Source organism: Cynocephalus volans, chromosome 3 (genome assembly GCF_027409185.1).
Source record: "Cynocephalus volans isolate mCynVol1 chromosome 3, mCynVol1.pri, whole genome shotgun sequence".
Taxonomy (NCBI): domain Eukaryota; kingdom Metazoa; phylum Chordata; class Mammalia; order Dermoptera; family Cynocephalidae; genus Cynocephalus; species Cynocephalus volans.
In genome coordinates, this window is record NC_084462.1 from 55,810,128 (window position 1) to 55,829,252 (window position 19,125).

The 19,125-nt window shown below is 33.4% G+C and overlaps 1 protein-coding gene across 2 annotated transcripts in view; it reads left to right on the forward strand.

Moving 5' to 3' along the window:
* The window catches only part of FANCI (FA complementation group I), an 86,357-nt gene that overhangs the window by 39,256 nt on the left and 27,976 nt on the right, over window positions 1-19,125 (forward strand). For both annotated transcript variants that reach the window (XM_063088771.1, XM_063088772.1), the window contains exons 11-16: window positions 235-371; window positions 5,656-5,836; window positions 7,453-7,540; window positions 15,230-15,360; window positions 15,841-15,911; window positions 17,234-17,348. In XM_063088771.1, coding sequence (XP_062944841.1) covers window positions 235-371; window positions 5,656-5,836; window positions 7,453-7,540; window positions 15,230-15,360; window positions 15,841-15,911; window positions 17,234-17,348 — 723 coding nt within the window. The remainder of the gene's footprint in view (window positions 1-234; window positions 372-5,655; window positions 5,837-7,452; window positions 7,541-15,229; window positions 15,361-15,840; window positions 15,912-17,233; window positions 17,349-19,125) is intronic.

Below are 19,125 nucleotides of genomic sequence, written 5' to 3' on the forward strand. Positions count from 1 at the left end.
TGCTGATAACACCAAGGCCCCGGGTTCGGATCCCATATAGGGATGGCCGGTTCGCTCACTGGCTGAGCGTGGTGCTGACAACACCAAGTCAAGGGTTAAGATCCCCTTACTGGTCATCTTTTAAAAAAAAAAAAAAAAAAGAGTGAGTGGCAGCTTGTAGGAACAGTTACAGGGTTAAAATTCGTAACGAGCTATAATTTTTGCTTCATTTTTCTATTTCTTTCATTATATTAGGTATTTGATCTTTTAAAGACTTCGGTTATAAAAAGCTTTAAGGACCGTCAGCTCCTCCAAGGCTCAAAATTTCTGCAGAATCTAATTCCTCATAGACCTTGTGTTTCAACCATGATCTTGGAAGTGGTAAAGAATAGGTGAGTTGGTGAACCATGTCACAAAAGGTTTATAAGGTACTTAGTGTTTAAAAATGCAGATTGGCACCATACTTATAGCCTATCAGAGAAAACTGATGACTGTAGCTGTTGACTTCACATATCAAGGTTTAATCTCTTAAAATTGGTCAAGCAAACTTTTTCCATTTGGAAAGATTGTTGAATCTCAGGGTTTAATTTCTTGGCCACCTTGATATCAAGATTACAAAACTGAAGTAAGTACCTTTGTTTTTTCCATGCTATTCCAACTATTTTTTAGCCTGAGTCTTTATTGGCTTTTGTTTTAAGTGAGTAAAAAACATTAAGAGTTTTATTTACTTTGACTGTTGAAGTTTGGGGCTGATTGTTGGAAGTGAATTATTGATTAGCAGTTTTAGATTAAAATTCTAATTTAAATGCTAAAATTAACTTAAACCACATGGAAAACACTAGTAACCATTCTGGTTTTTATTTTAATTTCAGGATATACATAAGCTGTTGTAACTAAGTTTACTTTGTCATGCTTTCTTTGTCTGTGGATTAAATATATTTTAAAGTTTTCTAATTTAAGCTGTAATTTAAGGTAGATGATCTCTTCCAGGTCTGGGAATTCTGATTTAGATTGAATTTATATGAACTTCGCACATAGGGCAAAGTTAAAACTAGAGCTCATTGTTTCTGAGTGTTTTACACATTAATAGGCTTTAAAGCTTCTTTATCTTCTCTGTATCTGGTTATCCTTCTTTTTTCTAAGGTTTATAGTTGTGTCTCAAGTATTCTTCCAATCCAGTCTCTCCAAATTGGGCTAAAGAAACAGGCACTAGCTAACCAGGAAATTCCTAGAAAGCTGCCCATCTTCTGGAAGTGTCAACCAGCCATAGGACCTGGAAGCATCTCCATCTGTAATTAGCCTGGAGTGGGTACTTGCCACCAGGTGGGACTAAACCTCAGTGGGGAGGAATTTGGGTAACGTTATTAGATCCTCTATCTGAAATTGCCCCAATTGAACAATATTTGATCAGGTGTAAAATTTGAAGTTCTTCATCATTTCTCCTTATCTTTTTCATGTAGAATTGCTGATGAAAAGTCTGATGATAATCTGATTCTTTGTATTATTGTACATAATCTGTTCTTTTCTTCATGGAAACTTTTAAGATTTTCTTATCTTCTGAAATTTTTTATTTTGTTTTAAATTTTATTTATATTTATTTTTGTGGGGTACAGTGTTCTCATATAGTACACAGTGATTCACTTAGGGTAAATAGCATAGTTTTGTGCCTGTTAGTCCACCACTTTGCCTTTCCACCCACTTCCCTCCCAGCCTCTGGTGACCATTATTCTACTCTACTTCTATGAGAACCGCTTTTTTTGTTGTTTTTTAAAATTCCACATGCGAGTGAGATCATACAATATTTGTCTTTCTGTGCCTTACTTAAAATGATGGTTTCCAGTTCCACCCATGTTGCTACAAATGATATTATTCCTTTTTATAGCTGAATAGCATTTCGTTGTATATATATACTGCAGTTTTTAATTCATTTGTTGATGGGCATTTAGGTTGGTACCGTCTCTTGGCTATTGTGAATAGTATTACAATGAACATGGATGTGCAGGTGTCTTTTTAATATATTGATTTCATTTCCTGGATAGCTGCATCGCAAAGTAGATATATTTTCAGTTCTCTGAGGAAACTCCACACTGTTTTCCACAATGGACGTACTAATTTACATTACCAACAACAACGGAGGAGGGTTCCCTTCTCTCTGTATCCTCTCCAGAATTTATTTTCTGTCTTGTTGATAATAGTCATTCTAAGTGGGGTGAGGTGCTTGTCTCATTGTGGTTTTAATTTGCATCTCCCTGATGATTTGTAATGTTGAGCATTTTTTCATGTGCTTATTGGCCATTTGTGTGTCGTCTTTTGAGAAATGTCTGTTTAGCTCCTTTATCCATTTTTTAATTGGGTTATTTTGGGGGTTTTTTGCTTTTTAAATTCCTTCTGATATGTAGTTTGCAAACACTTTCTCCAGTTCTGTAGGATGTCTGTTCACTTTGTTGATAGTGTCTCTTGCTGTACAGAAGCTTTTTAGTTTGATGTAGTTACATTTGTGTATTTTTGCTTTAGTTGCCTGTAATTTTGTGGTCTCGTTCAAAAAAGTGCTGCCCACTCCCATTTTGCGTAGTGTTTGCCTTATGTTTTCTTCCAGTAGTTTCATGTTTTCAGGTCTTAAATCCATTTTGACTTGATTTTTGTGCAGGGTGAGAAATAAGGATCTTTCAATCTTCTGCACGTGGATATCCAGTTTTCCCAGCACCATTTATTGAAGAGGCTGTCCTTTCCACATTGTGTATTCTTAGCACCTTTGTCAAAAATCAATTGGCTATAGGTGCGTGGATTTGTTTCTAGGCTCTCAGTTCTGTTCCATTGGTTGTTTGTCTGCTTTTATGCCAGTACCATGCTGTTTTGAGGGCAGGAAGTGTGATGCTTCAAACTTTGTTCTATTTGTTCAAGATTGCTTTAGCCATATGGGGTCTTTTGTGGTTTCATGCAAATGTTAAGATCATTTTTTTCTATTTCTGTTAAGAATGTCATTGGTATTTTGATAGGGATTGTATTGAATGTGTAGATTGCTTTTTGTATATGGACATTTTGATGTTAATTCTTCCAACCCATGAACATGGGATATCTTTCCATTTATTTGTGTCTTCTTCAATTTCTTTTACCAATGTTTTATTGTTTTTCTTGTAGAGATCTTTCACCTCGGTTACATTTACTTCTAGGTATTTCATTTTTTTGGTAGCTAATATGAATGGGATTACTTTCTCGATTTCTTCTTTGGCTATTTCATTATTGACATAAGGGAAGGCTATTGATTTTTGTTGATGTTCTGAAATTTGAAATAGTTTATGTTTATATAAGTTCCTTTTTCATTCATCCTGCCTGGTACTTGGTGTGGACCCTTTCATTGTAATAATTCCTGTCTTTCCTAAGCTCTGTAATATTTTTCTTCTTTTATTTTCTTTGAGTAATTTCTCACTTTTTTCTCTCTGTTCTCTTCTGTTAGATAGACATTGGGATTTCTTCATCTATAGTATCTGTAGTAATTTTTCTTTCATGCTTGATATTTTTGTCTTTTTGTGCAAAGTTCTGCAAAAACTTTCTTCTCATTAATTTGTTCTTCATCTGTGTCCATTTTGCTCTTAGGTTCATCTGTTGAGTTTTTCATTTCAGCAATCATGTTTTTATTTCCAAAATTTTCAATTATTCTTTGTTTATAAGTGTTTTCAGTTTCATGCTATAATATACTCTCTTACCTCTCTAAGAATATTTATTAGACTTTTAAAATATCTTTCTGTTTGTTCTATTTACCTTTTCCCTCAGATATTAGTTCTCTTCATTGAGTTTGGTGTTTCTCTTTCAAGGTGGTATTTTTTCTTGTATTTGGTGATTGTTCGTTGTCTTATTATCATTCTTGATGTTTCCCATTAGTTTGTCTGAGAGTGCTGTGTCTGTTTAACACAATATATCTCTGTGATTTGGCAATAGTGGTGAGAAGTGCCAAGGATTAATCTTCTATGTGTGGGGCCTCCCTAAACCTCCAGCATATTGCCTTCTTCTCAAGAGTGCTGCTCTGCCTCTTAGTCCCAAGTTTCCATACTTACAGATCTCATCTAGGGACAGATCTCTTTGTAGTTTAGTTCTTGTTCATAAACCGGGGGTACAGCAGGGCCTTGGAGAAGAAAATAGAGAAGGATGCTATATACCAAACTGTTCATACTGTAGTATCCTAACCAGTCACCACACAAGTTGCCCTAGGGCTCCTTCCAACTGTCGGTATGTTGGCCCTTGGTATCAAACCTTTGGAACCACACCCCTATATTTTGCACTGTGTGATCTGTGATTTCCTCTTTCAGTCCTATCTTATATCCCTTTTACATTTTAAAGATTCTTCATAATTTTCTCGTCAATCAAAAACACCTCTTCTTATTTCTCCACATTTTGTAGGTTGCATACATACCATTTATATATATTATTAAATACAAGTGCTCCTCAGCTTAAGGTTACTTCCTAATAAACCCATCATAAGTTGAAAATATCGGTAAGTTGAAAATGCATTTAATACACCTAAACTTCCAATCATCATAGCTTAGCCTATTCTACCTTAAACATGCTCAGAAAATTTACATTAATCATCTAACACAAAGCCTATTTTATAATAAAAGTGTTGACTATCTCATGTAATTTATTGACTGTTATACAGAAAATGAAAAACAGAATGGTTGCATGAGTACTCGAATTATGGTTTCTACTGAATGCATATCTCTTTTGCACCATGGTAAATTTGAAAATCACAAGTTGAACCATTGTTAGTTGAGGACTGTTTATATATACCTACACACTGTTTATAATATAAATGTACCATCTATATATATTTTTATGTATACATATACATACACGTGTATATCTTTTTTGTCATTTGTAGATATTTGGGGTGGGAAAAATGGAGCGAATGCTTAGTTTATTATCTTGATCCTGGCTCTCCAGAGTGTGAATATTTTTAAATCTGTCAAAATGTTATGAGAATCTATTCACAACTATCTCCTTTATTCTTTAGTGCTACGTTATAGTTTGTTGCTGTTTAACAGGTAGGTATAATGATGTAAAGGTTATCATAGGCATATCATTTCCCTTGTAGTGGTATAAAACCAACAAGGATTCTACTGCTTTACAAAAGGTTTATTTGCAGTTTTGGCTCATGCTGTTGAATCCATATCATTCATCCATTCATGCTATAAATATTTACCGACTGCCTTCTGTATGCCAGTCTTGTGCTAGGTAACATGGGTAAAAATATGACTACATTATGACCTCTATCCTAGACAATCTTAGTCCAGGCAGGGAGGCAAATTTGTGTGTGTGTATATGTATGTTGTCAGTGTCATGGCAGGAATAGAAGCAGCAGCAATTAACTTCTGGTCATGAAATCTTAATGGGGGTCTCTAATGGTCATTATGTTGAAATATGTAGTTTCTTCTGTATATTTTTTAATATTCCCTAGTTTCTGGATTTTCCCAGTATTTTGTCAGTGGAGACCATGTGTCTACTGTTCCCATTATTGTATATCCAGAAATTCAAAATTCTGCTAGATAAGGATGTGAGAAAAAAAGAAAAAGTTCATATGCAGAGTGTGTTAGTTATCCAGTGTAAGTCTGGGAACTGAGTGACATGGCAGAGTATAAAGTATTGTACTAAATTTTTTTTTTTTTAACTTTTGTTTTCTTGCAGTGTTCATAGTTGGGATCATGCTATTCAGGGCCTGGTACAACTTGGTTTCATTTTAATGGATTCATATGGGCCAAGGAAGATTCTTGACCGAAAAACTATTGAAACCAATCCAGGTCTTTCTAGAATGCCAAACCAGCAGGCATGTAAGCTGGGAGCTAATATCCTGTTGGAAACTTTTAAGGTGAGACACTAGTTTGGCAACCATTTCCTAATTTTGTTTAAATAATATTATAAATTGGGTATGATATTTGCCTGGGAGTTTGGAGGACAAGGAGATTTGAGTTTATAGCAGTTTGACAGAGTATGTATGACAGAGATTGGGATGGTTTTGGAACATTACAGATCTAATTTGATAGAGCACTTACTTTCTCATTCTTTATGTAGGTTTTTCATTTATTCCACTTATTACTATTGTTTTTGACCGTTTCTTGGAAGTTTAAGTATAAGGTAGCTTTTCCGTAGTTTTCTCTTCTTCCTTAGCAGTAAATCATTTCTGGTTTTTGTTTTATTTTGTTTTAATGCTATAATACAAAAAATAATTTGTAACATCAAGCTTGAAGAATCAAGCTTATTGATTCAGTGTTTTTGAAGAATCTAAAATGGGAAATTTACATTTTTTACATAATTACCAAATTATGACTGTTATCTCAACTTAATTTCTGAAACAGCTTTCAAAGATTCATTCCTTTCAAATAAAAAAGCTAGATCATATTTGAGGCCAACAACTTTGCTTTGCTAGTGATTCCTCTAAAGTGTCTTCTTGACATTCAGTTATTTAATGTAGTTACATGCCAAAAGTGTCTGCTGAAAATGTGATTTGTAGGCTAATCTAAATGTAAACATAGTGTTCTGATCCAGAACTATGAAGTAAATGCCATAGAAGAGTCCTCAAGAGTTGAAAGTGTATTTGATGATATAAAGGACCCTTTTTAACAATAATATGGTGTAAAACATTCTTAGAATAAGTTTTTGTTTTTAAATTTATATTTTTCAAAACTTAGGTTCCATTTGATTTCACATAGTTGTTGACAAGGCATTTGTAGAGTATGTAAATTGCTACCAAGTCACTAACAGTTTGAAGTCTGAAAGAAGTTAGTCTGTACCTCAAAGTAATCAAGTTCAAGTAAGAATTTTTTTTTTTTTTTTTTTTTAAAGATGACCGGTAAGGGGATCTTAACCCTTGATTTGGTGTTGTCAGCACCACGCTCAGCCAGTGAGCGAACCGGCCATCCGTATATGGGATCCGAACCCGGGGCCTTGGTGTTATCAGCACCGCACTCTCCCGAGTGAGCCACGGGCCGGCCCTCAAGTAAGAATTTTAACTAAAATCCAAGTGAAAATTCAGAACAGGTCTTTTTTTTAGACAACTCCAATGCTTCTAGAAACTGAGAAGGTGTTAGTGAAGAATTTTTAGGTTTCTAGAAATTTTCATGGACTTTTACATTTTAATTTTTAGAATAAAAGTTATATGTACTGTCAGAAATATGGATGTTGGCATGTGGAATTATTCCTATTTAATGATAGACCTTACATGTAGCATTATTTTTATGTGACCTGTACTTTTAGGCTAATAAACATGGTATTTACTTTGCTAATGAATTATCTGAGCACAGAACAAGGGGAAAGTTGAATGATTCTGTCTTTCCAGATGATTCACGTTATATTCTTATTTGTCTGTGAAATAAACAGTTGAGTTTTACCCATGTCCAAACTGTTCTTTATCCGGTCTACCATACATTGATGCACTTATAAGCTGGCAATCATCCAGGAATATTTTATTGGTTCTGTTCTTTTTAGATCCATGAGATGATCAGACAAGAAATATTGGAGCAAGTCCTCAACAGGGTTGTTACCAGAGCATCCTCTCCTATCAGTCATTTCTTAGGTATTGAACTTCGAAAGGATGAATAAAATTCTTAGGAATATTTTCATTTAAATGTCATAATGGTTTGATCCTGGGAAAAAAAAAATTTAATGCGATATCTTTGATTATGATGCCAGTAAAACATGAATCCACTTATGTTGTCTGTGGTTATTAAGTAGCCAAAATTTGTCAGTAAGGAAGGGAGCATTTAAACTAATGAGTTAAACTTCCATTTTGCATCAACATTCTCTATCTCTCTTTTTAAATATTTCTCAAATGAGTGCTGTCCTTTTGCTGCCAGTTTACCTCCCAGTCTTTTAACCCCTGACATTCTAACTTCAGTGCTTTTCTCTTTGGTGACCTCTGAATTTGCTGTTTTTAATATATATCTCCTAATGTCTAAATCTGCTGGCCTTTTCTTAGTCATCAGTTTTCTTAATTTCTCTGTTTCCCCTGAAACTTTTTAGATAGGTTTTCTGATAACTGTAATCATTTGCTTCTTTTCTGCCTGTGACCAGTTTTTGTCATTCTCCTTTAGTGATTCCTTTTCTTTCTTCTGCCGTTAAATGTCAGTACAAAGTTCAGTACTTGATACTTCTTTCTACCTCTTTTCGTTTCTTTATAGCTTTATTGGGGTATAATTGAAGTACAATAATCTCCACATACTTAAAGTATAACAATTGGATGAATTTTGATATATGTATACCTGTGAAACCATCACCACAGTCAAGGTGAACTTGCTTATCACCCACAAATGGTTTGTAATGCCTCTTTGTAATCTGTTCCTCCATCCCTCTCTTCCTCCGCACCTCCCATCTTCATTCTGGTCTGCATTCTGTCACTATAAATTAAATGCTATATTTTTGAATTTTATGTAAATGGAATCATACAGTATGTACTCTTTTTTTGTCTGGCTTCTTTTACACAGCATCATTCTTTTGAGATTTATCCATGATTATTACATGTGTCAGTAGTTGGTTCCTTTTATTGCTACTAGTATTCCATGATACAGATATAACTACAACTTGTTTATCCATTCACCTGTGGATCGTTTTTAGGTTGTTTTCAATTTTTGACTATCACAGATAAAGCTAGTATGCACATTCATGTATAAGTTTTTGTGTAGACATGTGCTTTCATTTCTTTTGGGAAAACACCTAGTAGTGGAATGGCTACATCATATAGTAAATGTATGTTTAATAGTTTAGAGAACTGTTTTATTTTTCCTACCAGCAGTGTTTCCAGTTGCCACACATTATTACCAACACTTGGTATGGTCAGTTGTTTTAATTTTAGGCATTCTAATGAGTGTGTAGTAGTATCTGATTGTGGAATTGTCATAGTATCTAATTGTAGCTTTCTTTTGCATTTCCCTAATGCCTAATGATGTTGAATATTTTTTCATGTGCTTATCTGCCATCTGTATATCATCTGTGGTTAAATGTCTGTTCAAATCTTTTGCTCATTTAAAAAAATTGGTTTGCCTTTGTAGAGTTCTAAGTGTTCTTTATATAGTCTACATACAGGTGTCCTTTGTCAGATGTGTTTTGCAAATATTTTCACCCAGTGGTTTGACTCTAATTTTTGTAACAATGTCAATTGAAGAACAAACATTTTTAATATGATGAAGTCTGGTTATTAATTTCTTTTTATAGTTCCTGCTTTTTGTGTCATATATTAAAAAATCATTGCCAAACCCAAGGTCACTAATATTTTCTCCTGTGTTTTCTACTAGACGCTTTATAGTTTTAGCTCTTATACTTAGACCTATGATCCATTTTTGTTAAATTTTGTATATGGTATGAGGTAAAAAATTAGGGTTTTTTTTTTTTTCTTTTTGCATATGGCTATCCAGTTGTGTCAGTACAATTTGCTGAAAAAATTATTCTTTCTTCATTGAGTTACCATGGCATCTCTGTTGAAATCAACTAACCATGTATATGTGGGTCTATTTTAGGAATTTGTTCTCTTCCAGTGATCTATGTGTTTGTTATTGCCTTCATTACTGTAGCTTTTTAATAAGCCTTAAAATAAAATATTATTCTTTCGACTTTGTTCTTTTTCAAATTGTTTTGCTATTCTAGGTCTTTTGCATTTCCAAATAAATTTTAGAATCAGCATGTCAGTTTTTAAAAAAATAAAACTTGCTTTAGTTTTGATTTGGTCCCAGGAACATAGTATATTTCTTCATTTGTTTAGGTCTTTAATTTTTTTCAGCATGGTTTCGTAGTTTTCAGTGCATGGGCCTTGCATGTCTTTTGTCAGATTTATCTCTAAGTATTTGATATTTTATAATGCTGTTGTAAATGGTACTCTTAAAAATTTCAATTTGACTTTTTTTTTTTTTTTTTTTAAGATGACCGGTAAGGGGATCTTAACCCTTGACTTTGTGTTGTCAGCACCATACTCTCCCAAGTGAGCTAACTGGCTATCCCTATATAGGGATCTGAACCCATGGCCTTGGTGTTATCTGCAGCAAACTCTCCCAAGTGAGCCACGGGCCGGCCCTCAGTTTCTGATTGTTAATGGCTAGCAAGTAGATATACAATTTCTTTTTTAATACTTACCTTCTATCCTGCAATCTTGCTAAACTCACTTACTAGTTCTAGTAGCTTTTTTGTAATTCCTTAGTATTTTTATGTACAAATTGTGTCATCTGCGAATCAAGATGTTCCTGATATCAGTGATTTATGTCTTTTTTCTTTTTTTCTTTGTCAGCCTGGCTAGAGGCTTGTCAGTTTTAATAATCTTTCAAAGAATGAGCTTTTGGTTTGATTTTTCTCTATTTTTCTGTTTTCAATTTCATTGATTTCTGTTCTTTATTATATCTTTCCTTTTGCATGTTTTGGGCTTATTTTGCATTAAAAATGGTTGAAAAAATCAAAAGAATAATATTTCATGACACATGAAAAATTTAGATTTCAAAGTCCATAGAGTATTATTGGAACACAGCCATGCTTATTCGTTTATGTGTTATCTATCTTGCTTTCACTCTATACCAGCAGAGTTGAGTAGTTGTGACATAAACCATATGACTCATAAAGCCTAAAATATTTACTGTCTGGCCCTTTATAGAAAATGTTTGCCAACTTCTGGTCTATTTATTTACCTAGATATTTACCCTTTCTGTTCTTTTTTTCTTCCTGATATTCCAAGTCTCTGCTTGTGGGAAGGATTTTAAATTACAAATTCAGTTTCCTTAATAGGTATAGGGCTATTCAGGTTATCTATATCTTCAGAGTAAACTTTGGTAGTTTGTATCTTTCAAGGAATTTGATCATTATTTCAGTTATCAAATTTACTACTATAAAGTTGTTAAGAATATTCCTTTAATGTCTCTAGGATCTGTATTGATGCCCCCCTTTCTCATTCCTGATAGACATAATTTGTGCCTTTTCTCTTTTTCTTGATCAGTCTGGCAAGAAGTTTATGGATTTTATTGAAATTCTCAAAGAACCAGCTTTTGGTTTGAGTGAATTTCTCTATTGTTTTTCTATTTTCAGTTTCATTGATTTCAACTTTTTTTTTGTTTCCTTTCTCCTGCTTACCTTGAGTTTAATCTTGTCTTCCTTTGATTAGAAGCTTAGGTGATTAATTTGAGACCTTTCTTTTTTTCTAATACAAGCATTAAACTAAATTTCTCTCTAAACATTGCTTTAGCTATATCCCATAAATTTTTTTATTTTCATTCAGTTCCAAACACTTTTTCATTTCCTTTGTGAGTTGTTCTTAATCCCATTGATTATTTAGAAGTGTGGTGTTTAGTTTTTATGTATTTCAGGATTTTTCAGATATCTTTCTGTTAATGATTTGTAATTTGTGGTTAGATAACACACTTTGTATAAAGTGAATTCTCTTAGATCAAATTATTCAAGTCTTCTGTATCTTTACTGATCTTCTATTTGCATATTCTATTGATTATTAAGAGAGGAGTATTGAAATATCTGACTTTATAATTGTAGATTTGTCTGTTTCTTCAGTTCTATCCATTTTTGCTTCATGTATTTTAAAACCGTTATCAGGAGCATAAATGTTCAGGATTGTTATATCCTCTTGGCTACTTGATCTCTAAATCATTATGAATTGACCTTTTTTGTTCCTGGGAATATTTTTTGCCCTGAAGGCTACTTTGATATTACCTCTTCAGCTTTTGATTAGTATTAACATGGTATATACTTTTTCATCCTTTTAGTTTCAACTTCTTTATGTCTTTACAGTTAATGTGGATTTTTCATAGACAATGTATAGTTGTATCTTAGTTTTTTATCCAGTTTGACAATCTGCCTTTTATCTTTGAGCAGATCATCTACATTTAGTGAGATTATTACCTAGCTATTTGTTTCCTATTTTGTCCATCTGTTATTTGTTCACTTTTTTTTCTTCTGCATTCTTTGAGATTGAGTTTATTTTTAATGATTCCATTTTATCTTGCTTATATGATTAGTTGTAACTCTTGTTTTGTTTTGGGTCACTTTAGGGTTTATGATACACATCTTTAACTTACTAGTCTACCTTCAAGTAGTATGCCTCTTTACATAAAGTATAAGGACATTACGATTTCCATTTCTTACCCCCTATTACCGTGGCAGCTTTTGTGCTGTTTTCATACCTTTTACTTCTATATCTGTTATAAACCTCATAGTATATTGTTGTTACTTTTGCTTTTAACAGTCTTAATTATCTTTTAAGAAAATTTTAAAAATAAGAAAGACATCTTCTATTTTTACCCACATGTTTACCATTTCTGGTGCTTTTTAGTCCTTTGTGTAGATTCCGATTTCTGCCTAGTAACCATTTTCTTCCTGCCTGAGGGACGGCCTTTAACATTTCTTATGCTCCTCATCTGCTGTCAGAAAAAGTATTTTGCATTCGTTTTTTGAAAGTTATTTTTGCTGGCTATGTACAGAATTCTAGATTGACAACTTTGTTTTTTTTCTTTTAGTATTTTGAAGACCATGCTTTCTGTCTTTTGGTTTTCATTATTTCCAAGGAGAAGTCGGTTTATTCTTATCTTTGTTCCTCTCTATGTAATATGACTTTTTTTCTTTGGCTGCTTTAAAGATTTTTTTCTTTATCAGTAGTTTTAAGGGATTTAATTATGATATCTCTTGTAGTTTTTTCCATGTTTCTTGTTGTTGGGTTTGTCAAACTTCTTAGATTTTGTAGAAATTTTTATATCATCTACCTGCCAGCACATTATCACACGTGCATGTGCATGTGCGCACACACATATTTCTGGGGCTCCACTTACACATACATTAGGCCATTGTAAGTTGTCAGACAGCTAACAGGTTTTTTTTTTAGTCTTTTTCACTGTGTTTTTATTTTTGAGAGTTTGTATTGCTATATCTTCAAGTTCCCAAATTCTTTTCTTCTTCAGTGTCTAATCTGCTGCTGATCTCATCTAGTAAAATTTTAATGGCTAGGAGTTTGATTTATATCCTTGGTCATGCTTCTCTTACCTTCTTGAATATAAGAAGTATATTTATTTTAGTTCTTTTCATGTCCTTGACTACTAATTCTATCATTTGTGTCATTTCTGATCTGTTTTTATTGATTGATTTTCTCCTCATTGTGGGTCATATTTTCCTACTTCTTTGCATGCCTTGTAATTTTTGATTGGATGCCAGATTGTATGAATTTTACATTGTTTGCTAGATTTTTTCTCTTTCAAATTTTCTCAAGCTCTAATTTTTTTCAAAAAACATTTTATCCTTTGGTGATTATTTTTATATTGTACTAGGCAAGACCAGACAGCCTGTAATCTGAGGCTAATTTGGTTCCACTATTGAAGCAATACCTTTCTGAGTACTCAGCTTTGTATAATATGAGGTATCTCCACTTTGGCTCTTGTGAATGTGAACTATTTCCTGTCCTTTGTGACCCCTGAGAATGGATCTACCTGCTCTTTTTGTGATTCTTTCCTCTGCCTAATGTGGTTTTCTCACACACATACACAACCCAGTACTCAGCTGACACCCAAGAGGAGCTCCCTGCAGATCTTCAGGGCTCTCTTTCCATGCAGTTCTTTCCTTTTTACTACTCTGCCCTGTGAATTCTACCTGCCTCGGCTTTCCTGATTTCTAAACTCTGTTTCTTTAACTCAGGAAGACCACTGGACTCTGTGTGTGTTTCCCCTCCCAGTGCTACTGCCTGGAAATTTCTCTGTGTAGTTGTAATTTATTTCCCTTCTTTCAGGGACCGCTCTCCTGTACTGCTTGTTGTTTACTGTCTGAAAATTGTTGTTTCAAATAATTTGGCTTCTTTTTTACAGTTGTTTCAAGTGGAAGGGTAAATCTGGTTGCTGTTATTCCATCATAGTGGGAAGCAGAACTCTGTTCCTCTTTTTATATGTTCTCTTACTTGTAGATGTCATACCTATTTTCATGATTTCAGTTATTTTTGTGGGTGTGGCTCACAAATCTGTCAAGACTATCCTCTTTCCCAAGTTTAATACCTTCATTCCTGTTGGAGATATATATATAATATTTTTCCTTTTAATTTTCTCAAACACACCTAAGTTCTCTCATTCTTTCTCTCATACTGTTATTTTTTCATCCTTTTTATACCCTCCTCTCCCCATCTCCTTGCATCCATTGCCTAGTTCTTGTTCTTGTAACCTTGAATTTAGACTATTGCCACAGCTTCCTGACTGGTTTCCCAGCTTTCTCTTCTACCTGTAGCAATTCAACCTGCATATTGCCACTAGATTAGTATTCCTAAAATACTACTTTATCACTCCAAAATTATCAGTATGTTCTTTAATAAATTATCAGCTCTTCACAGTGTTAGAACAACAAGGCCAAGGGTTTGGATCCCCTTACTGGCCAGCTGCCAAAATAAATAAGTTTGTTATTTAAAAAAAAAAAAAAAAATTATCATGTCTTTATCTTGGTACTATAGCTCCTTGACAGTTTGATCCCATCCTACCTTTCTGACATTGATTTCAATTATTTACTTTTCCGAATCCTTTATCCCAACTCCACTGATTTCCCCACCATCCTCTGAATGTGTCTTACACTTACCTGTACTTCTACTCATACTTTCCCTTTACGTGTAGCAGGCCTTTCTGGTTCTATGTAGATTTAAATGTTACCCATCTTTTAGAACCTAGTTTAAGTTATTTCTCTTCATAGCTTTCCTAATGTACACAACTTCATAATGATCTCTTTTTCCTTTGAACTTCTGTTTAAACTCTCTCTTTACCATTTATTAGGCAGTAAACTATGTTGGAATTCTTAGATATTTGGTATTGCTCTGTTATTTACCTCTAATTATTTTGAAATATTTTTTTCTTCCAACTACATTATTAAAATTCTTGAAGAGAGATCATATTTTATGTTTTATATATTCCCGATAGGACCATATTATGCTTGCTCATAATAAAAATTCATAAATATTTATTGATTTTAGTTTGGAAATATGAAGATGTACCACTTGTCCAGACAGTGTAGTGGGTTTCTTCATTTCTTTTAGACAGTTTAGTTTTTGTAGTCTTGTACTATCACAGAGAAAAGGTAAAAGTATGCTGGTTACATTGACCAGAGAAAAAAGTTTATAGGATCTCTAGAAATTTCTATTGCCGTGTACTTGACTTACTTGAAAAAAGAAAAAATGACTTTTTAAAATTTCTTTCCCCACATTTATTTTCCTTTTATTTCAAATATCATTAGTTATTTGAGGCATCTGATTATAGATTATGTTTTTCAGATCTGCTTTCAAATATCATTATGTATGCACCCTTAGTTCTTCAGAGTTGTTCCTCTAAAGTCACAGAAACTTTTGACTATTTGTCATTCCTGCCCCTTCAGACTGTCCAAGGGCTACTTAAGGCAGTACAGGTAAGTCTTCTGACTCCTAAATAACTTACCAAAACTGGGGTTTAACTGTCTAATGGAAGTCTGATGCATTTTTAATAAGTACATATGTCTAAAAAATTCTATTCCCCTTGAGTCTGAAACTTAAAAAATTGTATTAAAAGGGCAAGAGCACTGATCTAGACTGTTTTCGAACTTTACCTCCTCTTCATAACACTATTCTCTCTCCTTTGACTCGTTTTCAAATTAGTGAAGTAACTGAAAGTCTCTCAGGAAATTATTCAGTACAATAGATTTATAAAGGCATTCACAACCAGTTTCAATTTAATGTTTCAAAGTATACTCATGTCCTTATTATTAAGTGTAATAAACATTGAAATATGTATATAAAACAGAACCAAAGTCACTTATATAAACCAAATGGTAAAAGTATTGAGTAGAAATGAGCTAAGGCTAATAAGCAAACTTGTTCTGTTTTTTATCCACTAATTCTTCTTCTTTCAGCCCCTTCTCAAAGTCAGCATGTCAATGAGAGACTCCTTGATACTTGTCCTTCGGAAAGCTATGTTTGCTAGGTATGTAATATCCTTTGAGATCATAGGAAGTGATGTTTTTTAATGTTAGGACTAAAAGTTATCCCTGCCATCTCTTAGTACCATCTGTTCACAGTGATCATGCTAATTCCTAACGCAACAGAGCACATTCATCAAATAAGGCATTGTGTTAAGTGTTTTATTTTTTTTTCATTCAGTCTTCAGGGCAACCCTATGAAGTGAGAATTATTACAATCCTCATTTTACATATAAAGAAACTTAGGCTTAAAGAAGACAAGTGACTTTCCATAGGTCAAACAGTAGTTGGTGGGAACTAGGATTCAAATTCAAGGTCAGATCTAACATCAGAGTTTATGATTTCAAGTACTCTGCTATACCATCCCTAGTATAACTTTCAGGATACAGTTCTAGTGCCATATACTCTGAAATTTGAGCTGGCAACAGTTCCGAAGGGAAAGCATCTTAATTAATAAGAATATACTTAAGAATCTCATTTTAGTGAACATTAGAATTGTGATGTGTAGTGGCTAGTAAACCAGATTAATTGTTGAGGGGCCCAATCTCTGTTTGGAGCTCAGAAAATGCCTCCTGACCTCGCTTCCTTTGTTTCTTAGTACATAAGCTAAGGATGATAATACCATCACCTAACAATTTTGTGAGACAGTAATATGTGGAGAGCATTTGGTACTTTGAGGATAGTATGCCTAATTAATATCACATTGGCTGTATTATAATACACTCATAAGTGTCTGTTCTAGAACTGACCATGTTTTTTACTCCTCACCCAAGGGTATGGCTGAAAGACCAAGATTGTTATATTGTGGCATCTGTAACATGAATTAGTGGTTCAGACTCAGAAGATGAGTGTGTCATTTTTCTGAATGGAGGGTTTACATGGCACCTAGTACTGTACCTCCTCTAAGAAGAAAGGGAGCACATGAAGGGAAGCACTCCTTCAGACACAACAAAAATCAGCAGTTTCCTTTGCTATTCAGTACTTACATTTGAGTTACATCATGCAGCTCAGCACTCTTATTCTCATTTCTCACATAATAGACTTTAGAGCAGGATAAAATACAGATAAGTATTTTTAATATTTGTAATACGCTTTACAAATAAGGTGAAATAGATAATAAAAAAATTTAGCTGAATTTCTGTACTGCTAATTGCTTTGAACACCTGGTGCCTTATTTTGAGTGTATAAATTCAGTTTGTTTTTCTCTACGCTTCATTGTTATACGTATTCCTTCTCTGTATGGAACTAACTGGATATTTCTCATCCAAAAGTGTATTCTTGTGAAATTAGTACTGATTGTTAACATCTCTGTCTATTCCTGAGCTAGCCAGCTTGATGCCCGAAAATCTGCAGTTGCTGGGTTTTTGCTGCTCCTGAAGAACTTTAAAGTTTTAGGCAGCCTATCATCCTCTCAGTGCAGTCAGTCTATTGGTGTCACTCAGGTAAGGATTGTTCACACTAACTTATAGTAGGTGCATTTACGCAAGTCGATGATATGCAAGCTGTTTTCTTTTATTCCTGTTATGGTTGTAAGAATGATCCTGAAACAGAGTCTCATGGTGGTGCTGGTGATGATGATGATAATGATGATGATATTGGCTAACACTTATTAATAGATGTTTTTCTCCATGCTAGACAGTGTTATCCAGTGTGGTTGTCATTAGACTCAATGTGACTATTGAAATGAACACTTGATTGAAACACACAGCTAGTTAAAACTCAATTTTTGACATGTAGAAAACTCAAAATTTGACATATAAAATTAACACTGGATTTTGATGATTTAGTGTGAAATAGAAGACCATAAAATATCTCAATAATGTTTTTATATTGATTACATGTTGAGATAATACTTTGGATACTGGCTTAAATATTAAAATTGACTTCACCTGTTTCTTTTTACCTTTTAAATGTGGCTACTAGAAAATTTAGAATTACATAGGTGACTTGCTTTTGTGTTTCATATGGTAATTCTATTGGACAGCACTGTGCTTAAGTGCTTTACATTCAATATCTATTTAATCTTCACAGTAATCCTCTGATGCTAGATAATATTATTGTCCCCATTTTTTAATAAAACACTTTACTTTGCATATACAAATTTATTAAACCTTGTAAACTGAGAAAATAATTTTTTGCAATAATTTGTTAATGTGGACTTTGGAACAATAAAATCGTCTTCATAATTTAAATATTTAAATAAACTCTAAAATTTATAAAAAGGAAATATTTATATAACAAGTTTGTTTGGAATCCTCATTTTATTGATCTAGTATAAATGTATAAAACTTTTGTTATGGTATAAATTAAATATTAGTAACACTGGGTATCATATGTGTATTATTCTCACCATTTCAGGATAAGGAAACTGAGGCTGAGATAGGTTAAATAACTTGCCCAAAGTCATATGACCAATAAAGGGTACAACTAAGATTTAACCTCAGACAGTATGAACTACCTCACTATGATGATTGGAGTAAAGATGAGGAATTCTTGATTTATATTTGCTGGTTTTATTATGTAAATCAAATAAGGGGTGTCAGTTCTTTGTCATGTCCACTTTAAACAAAAGTCTGTCTACTTCTAAACCTCTCTGGAATTTGTAGAAGTAAAGAACTAGATTCTTTTAGCTGTTGGTGACCTTTAAAGAAGTCTTAGGCCTTTTAAATAAAGTCATGTATATTATGATTATTGGATTCTAGTGGCATGCAATAATTAGTGTGCCCACCTAAGCAGCTGACATTGTCAAGGAACCCCTAAGGAATGGGGAAGAGTTAATTTTGTTAAAATACTTAAATTCTTTTTGCTTAACGTAGATTGTACTTGGACTCTGGACTTTCCATCCTAAATGCTATAGTGGACAGAGTGTGTTTATAAACATCTCTTTCTGTAATTTGTGATGTCTTATCTGTTAGCCTAGCTTTTTGTTTTGTTTTGTTGGTTTTTTAGAAAATATCAGATGCTGGAATGATTATAGTACAACAGTCATGAGAGGATATATTTGCCTATTGAAGTTGGATGTTTCTTTAATGTCTAGAAGTGGTTTTTAGGGTTTCCCTCCCTTCTTTCTTGAATAAAGAAACCATTTGGATTCTGTCCCAAAAAATAAAATAAAATAAAATACTTAAATTCTTCTGTCTAAAACCAGAATAAGAGTGACACTTATCACTGTATGGTAATGAGTATAGTGTCTGCTTCAGTCCTGGGTTTCAGTATATA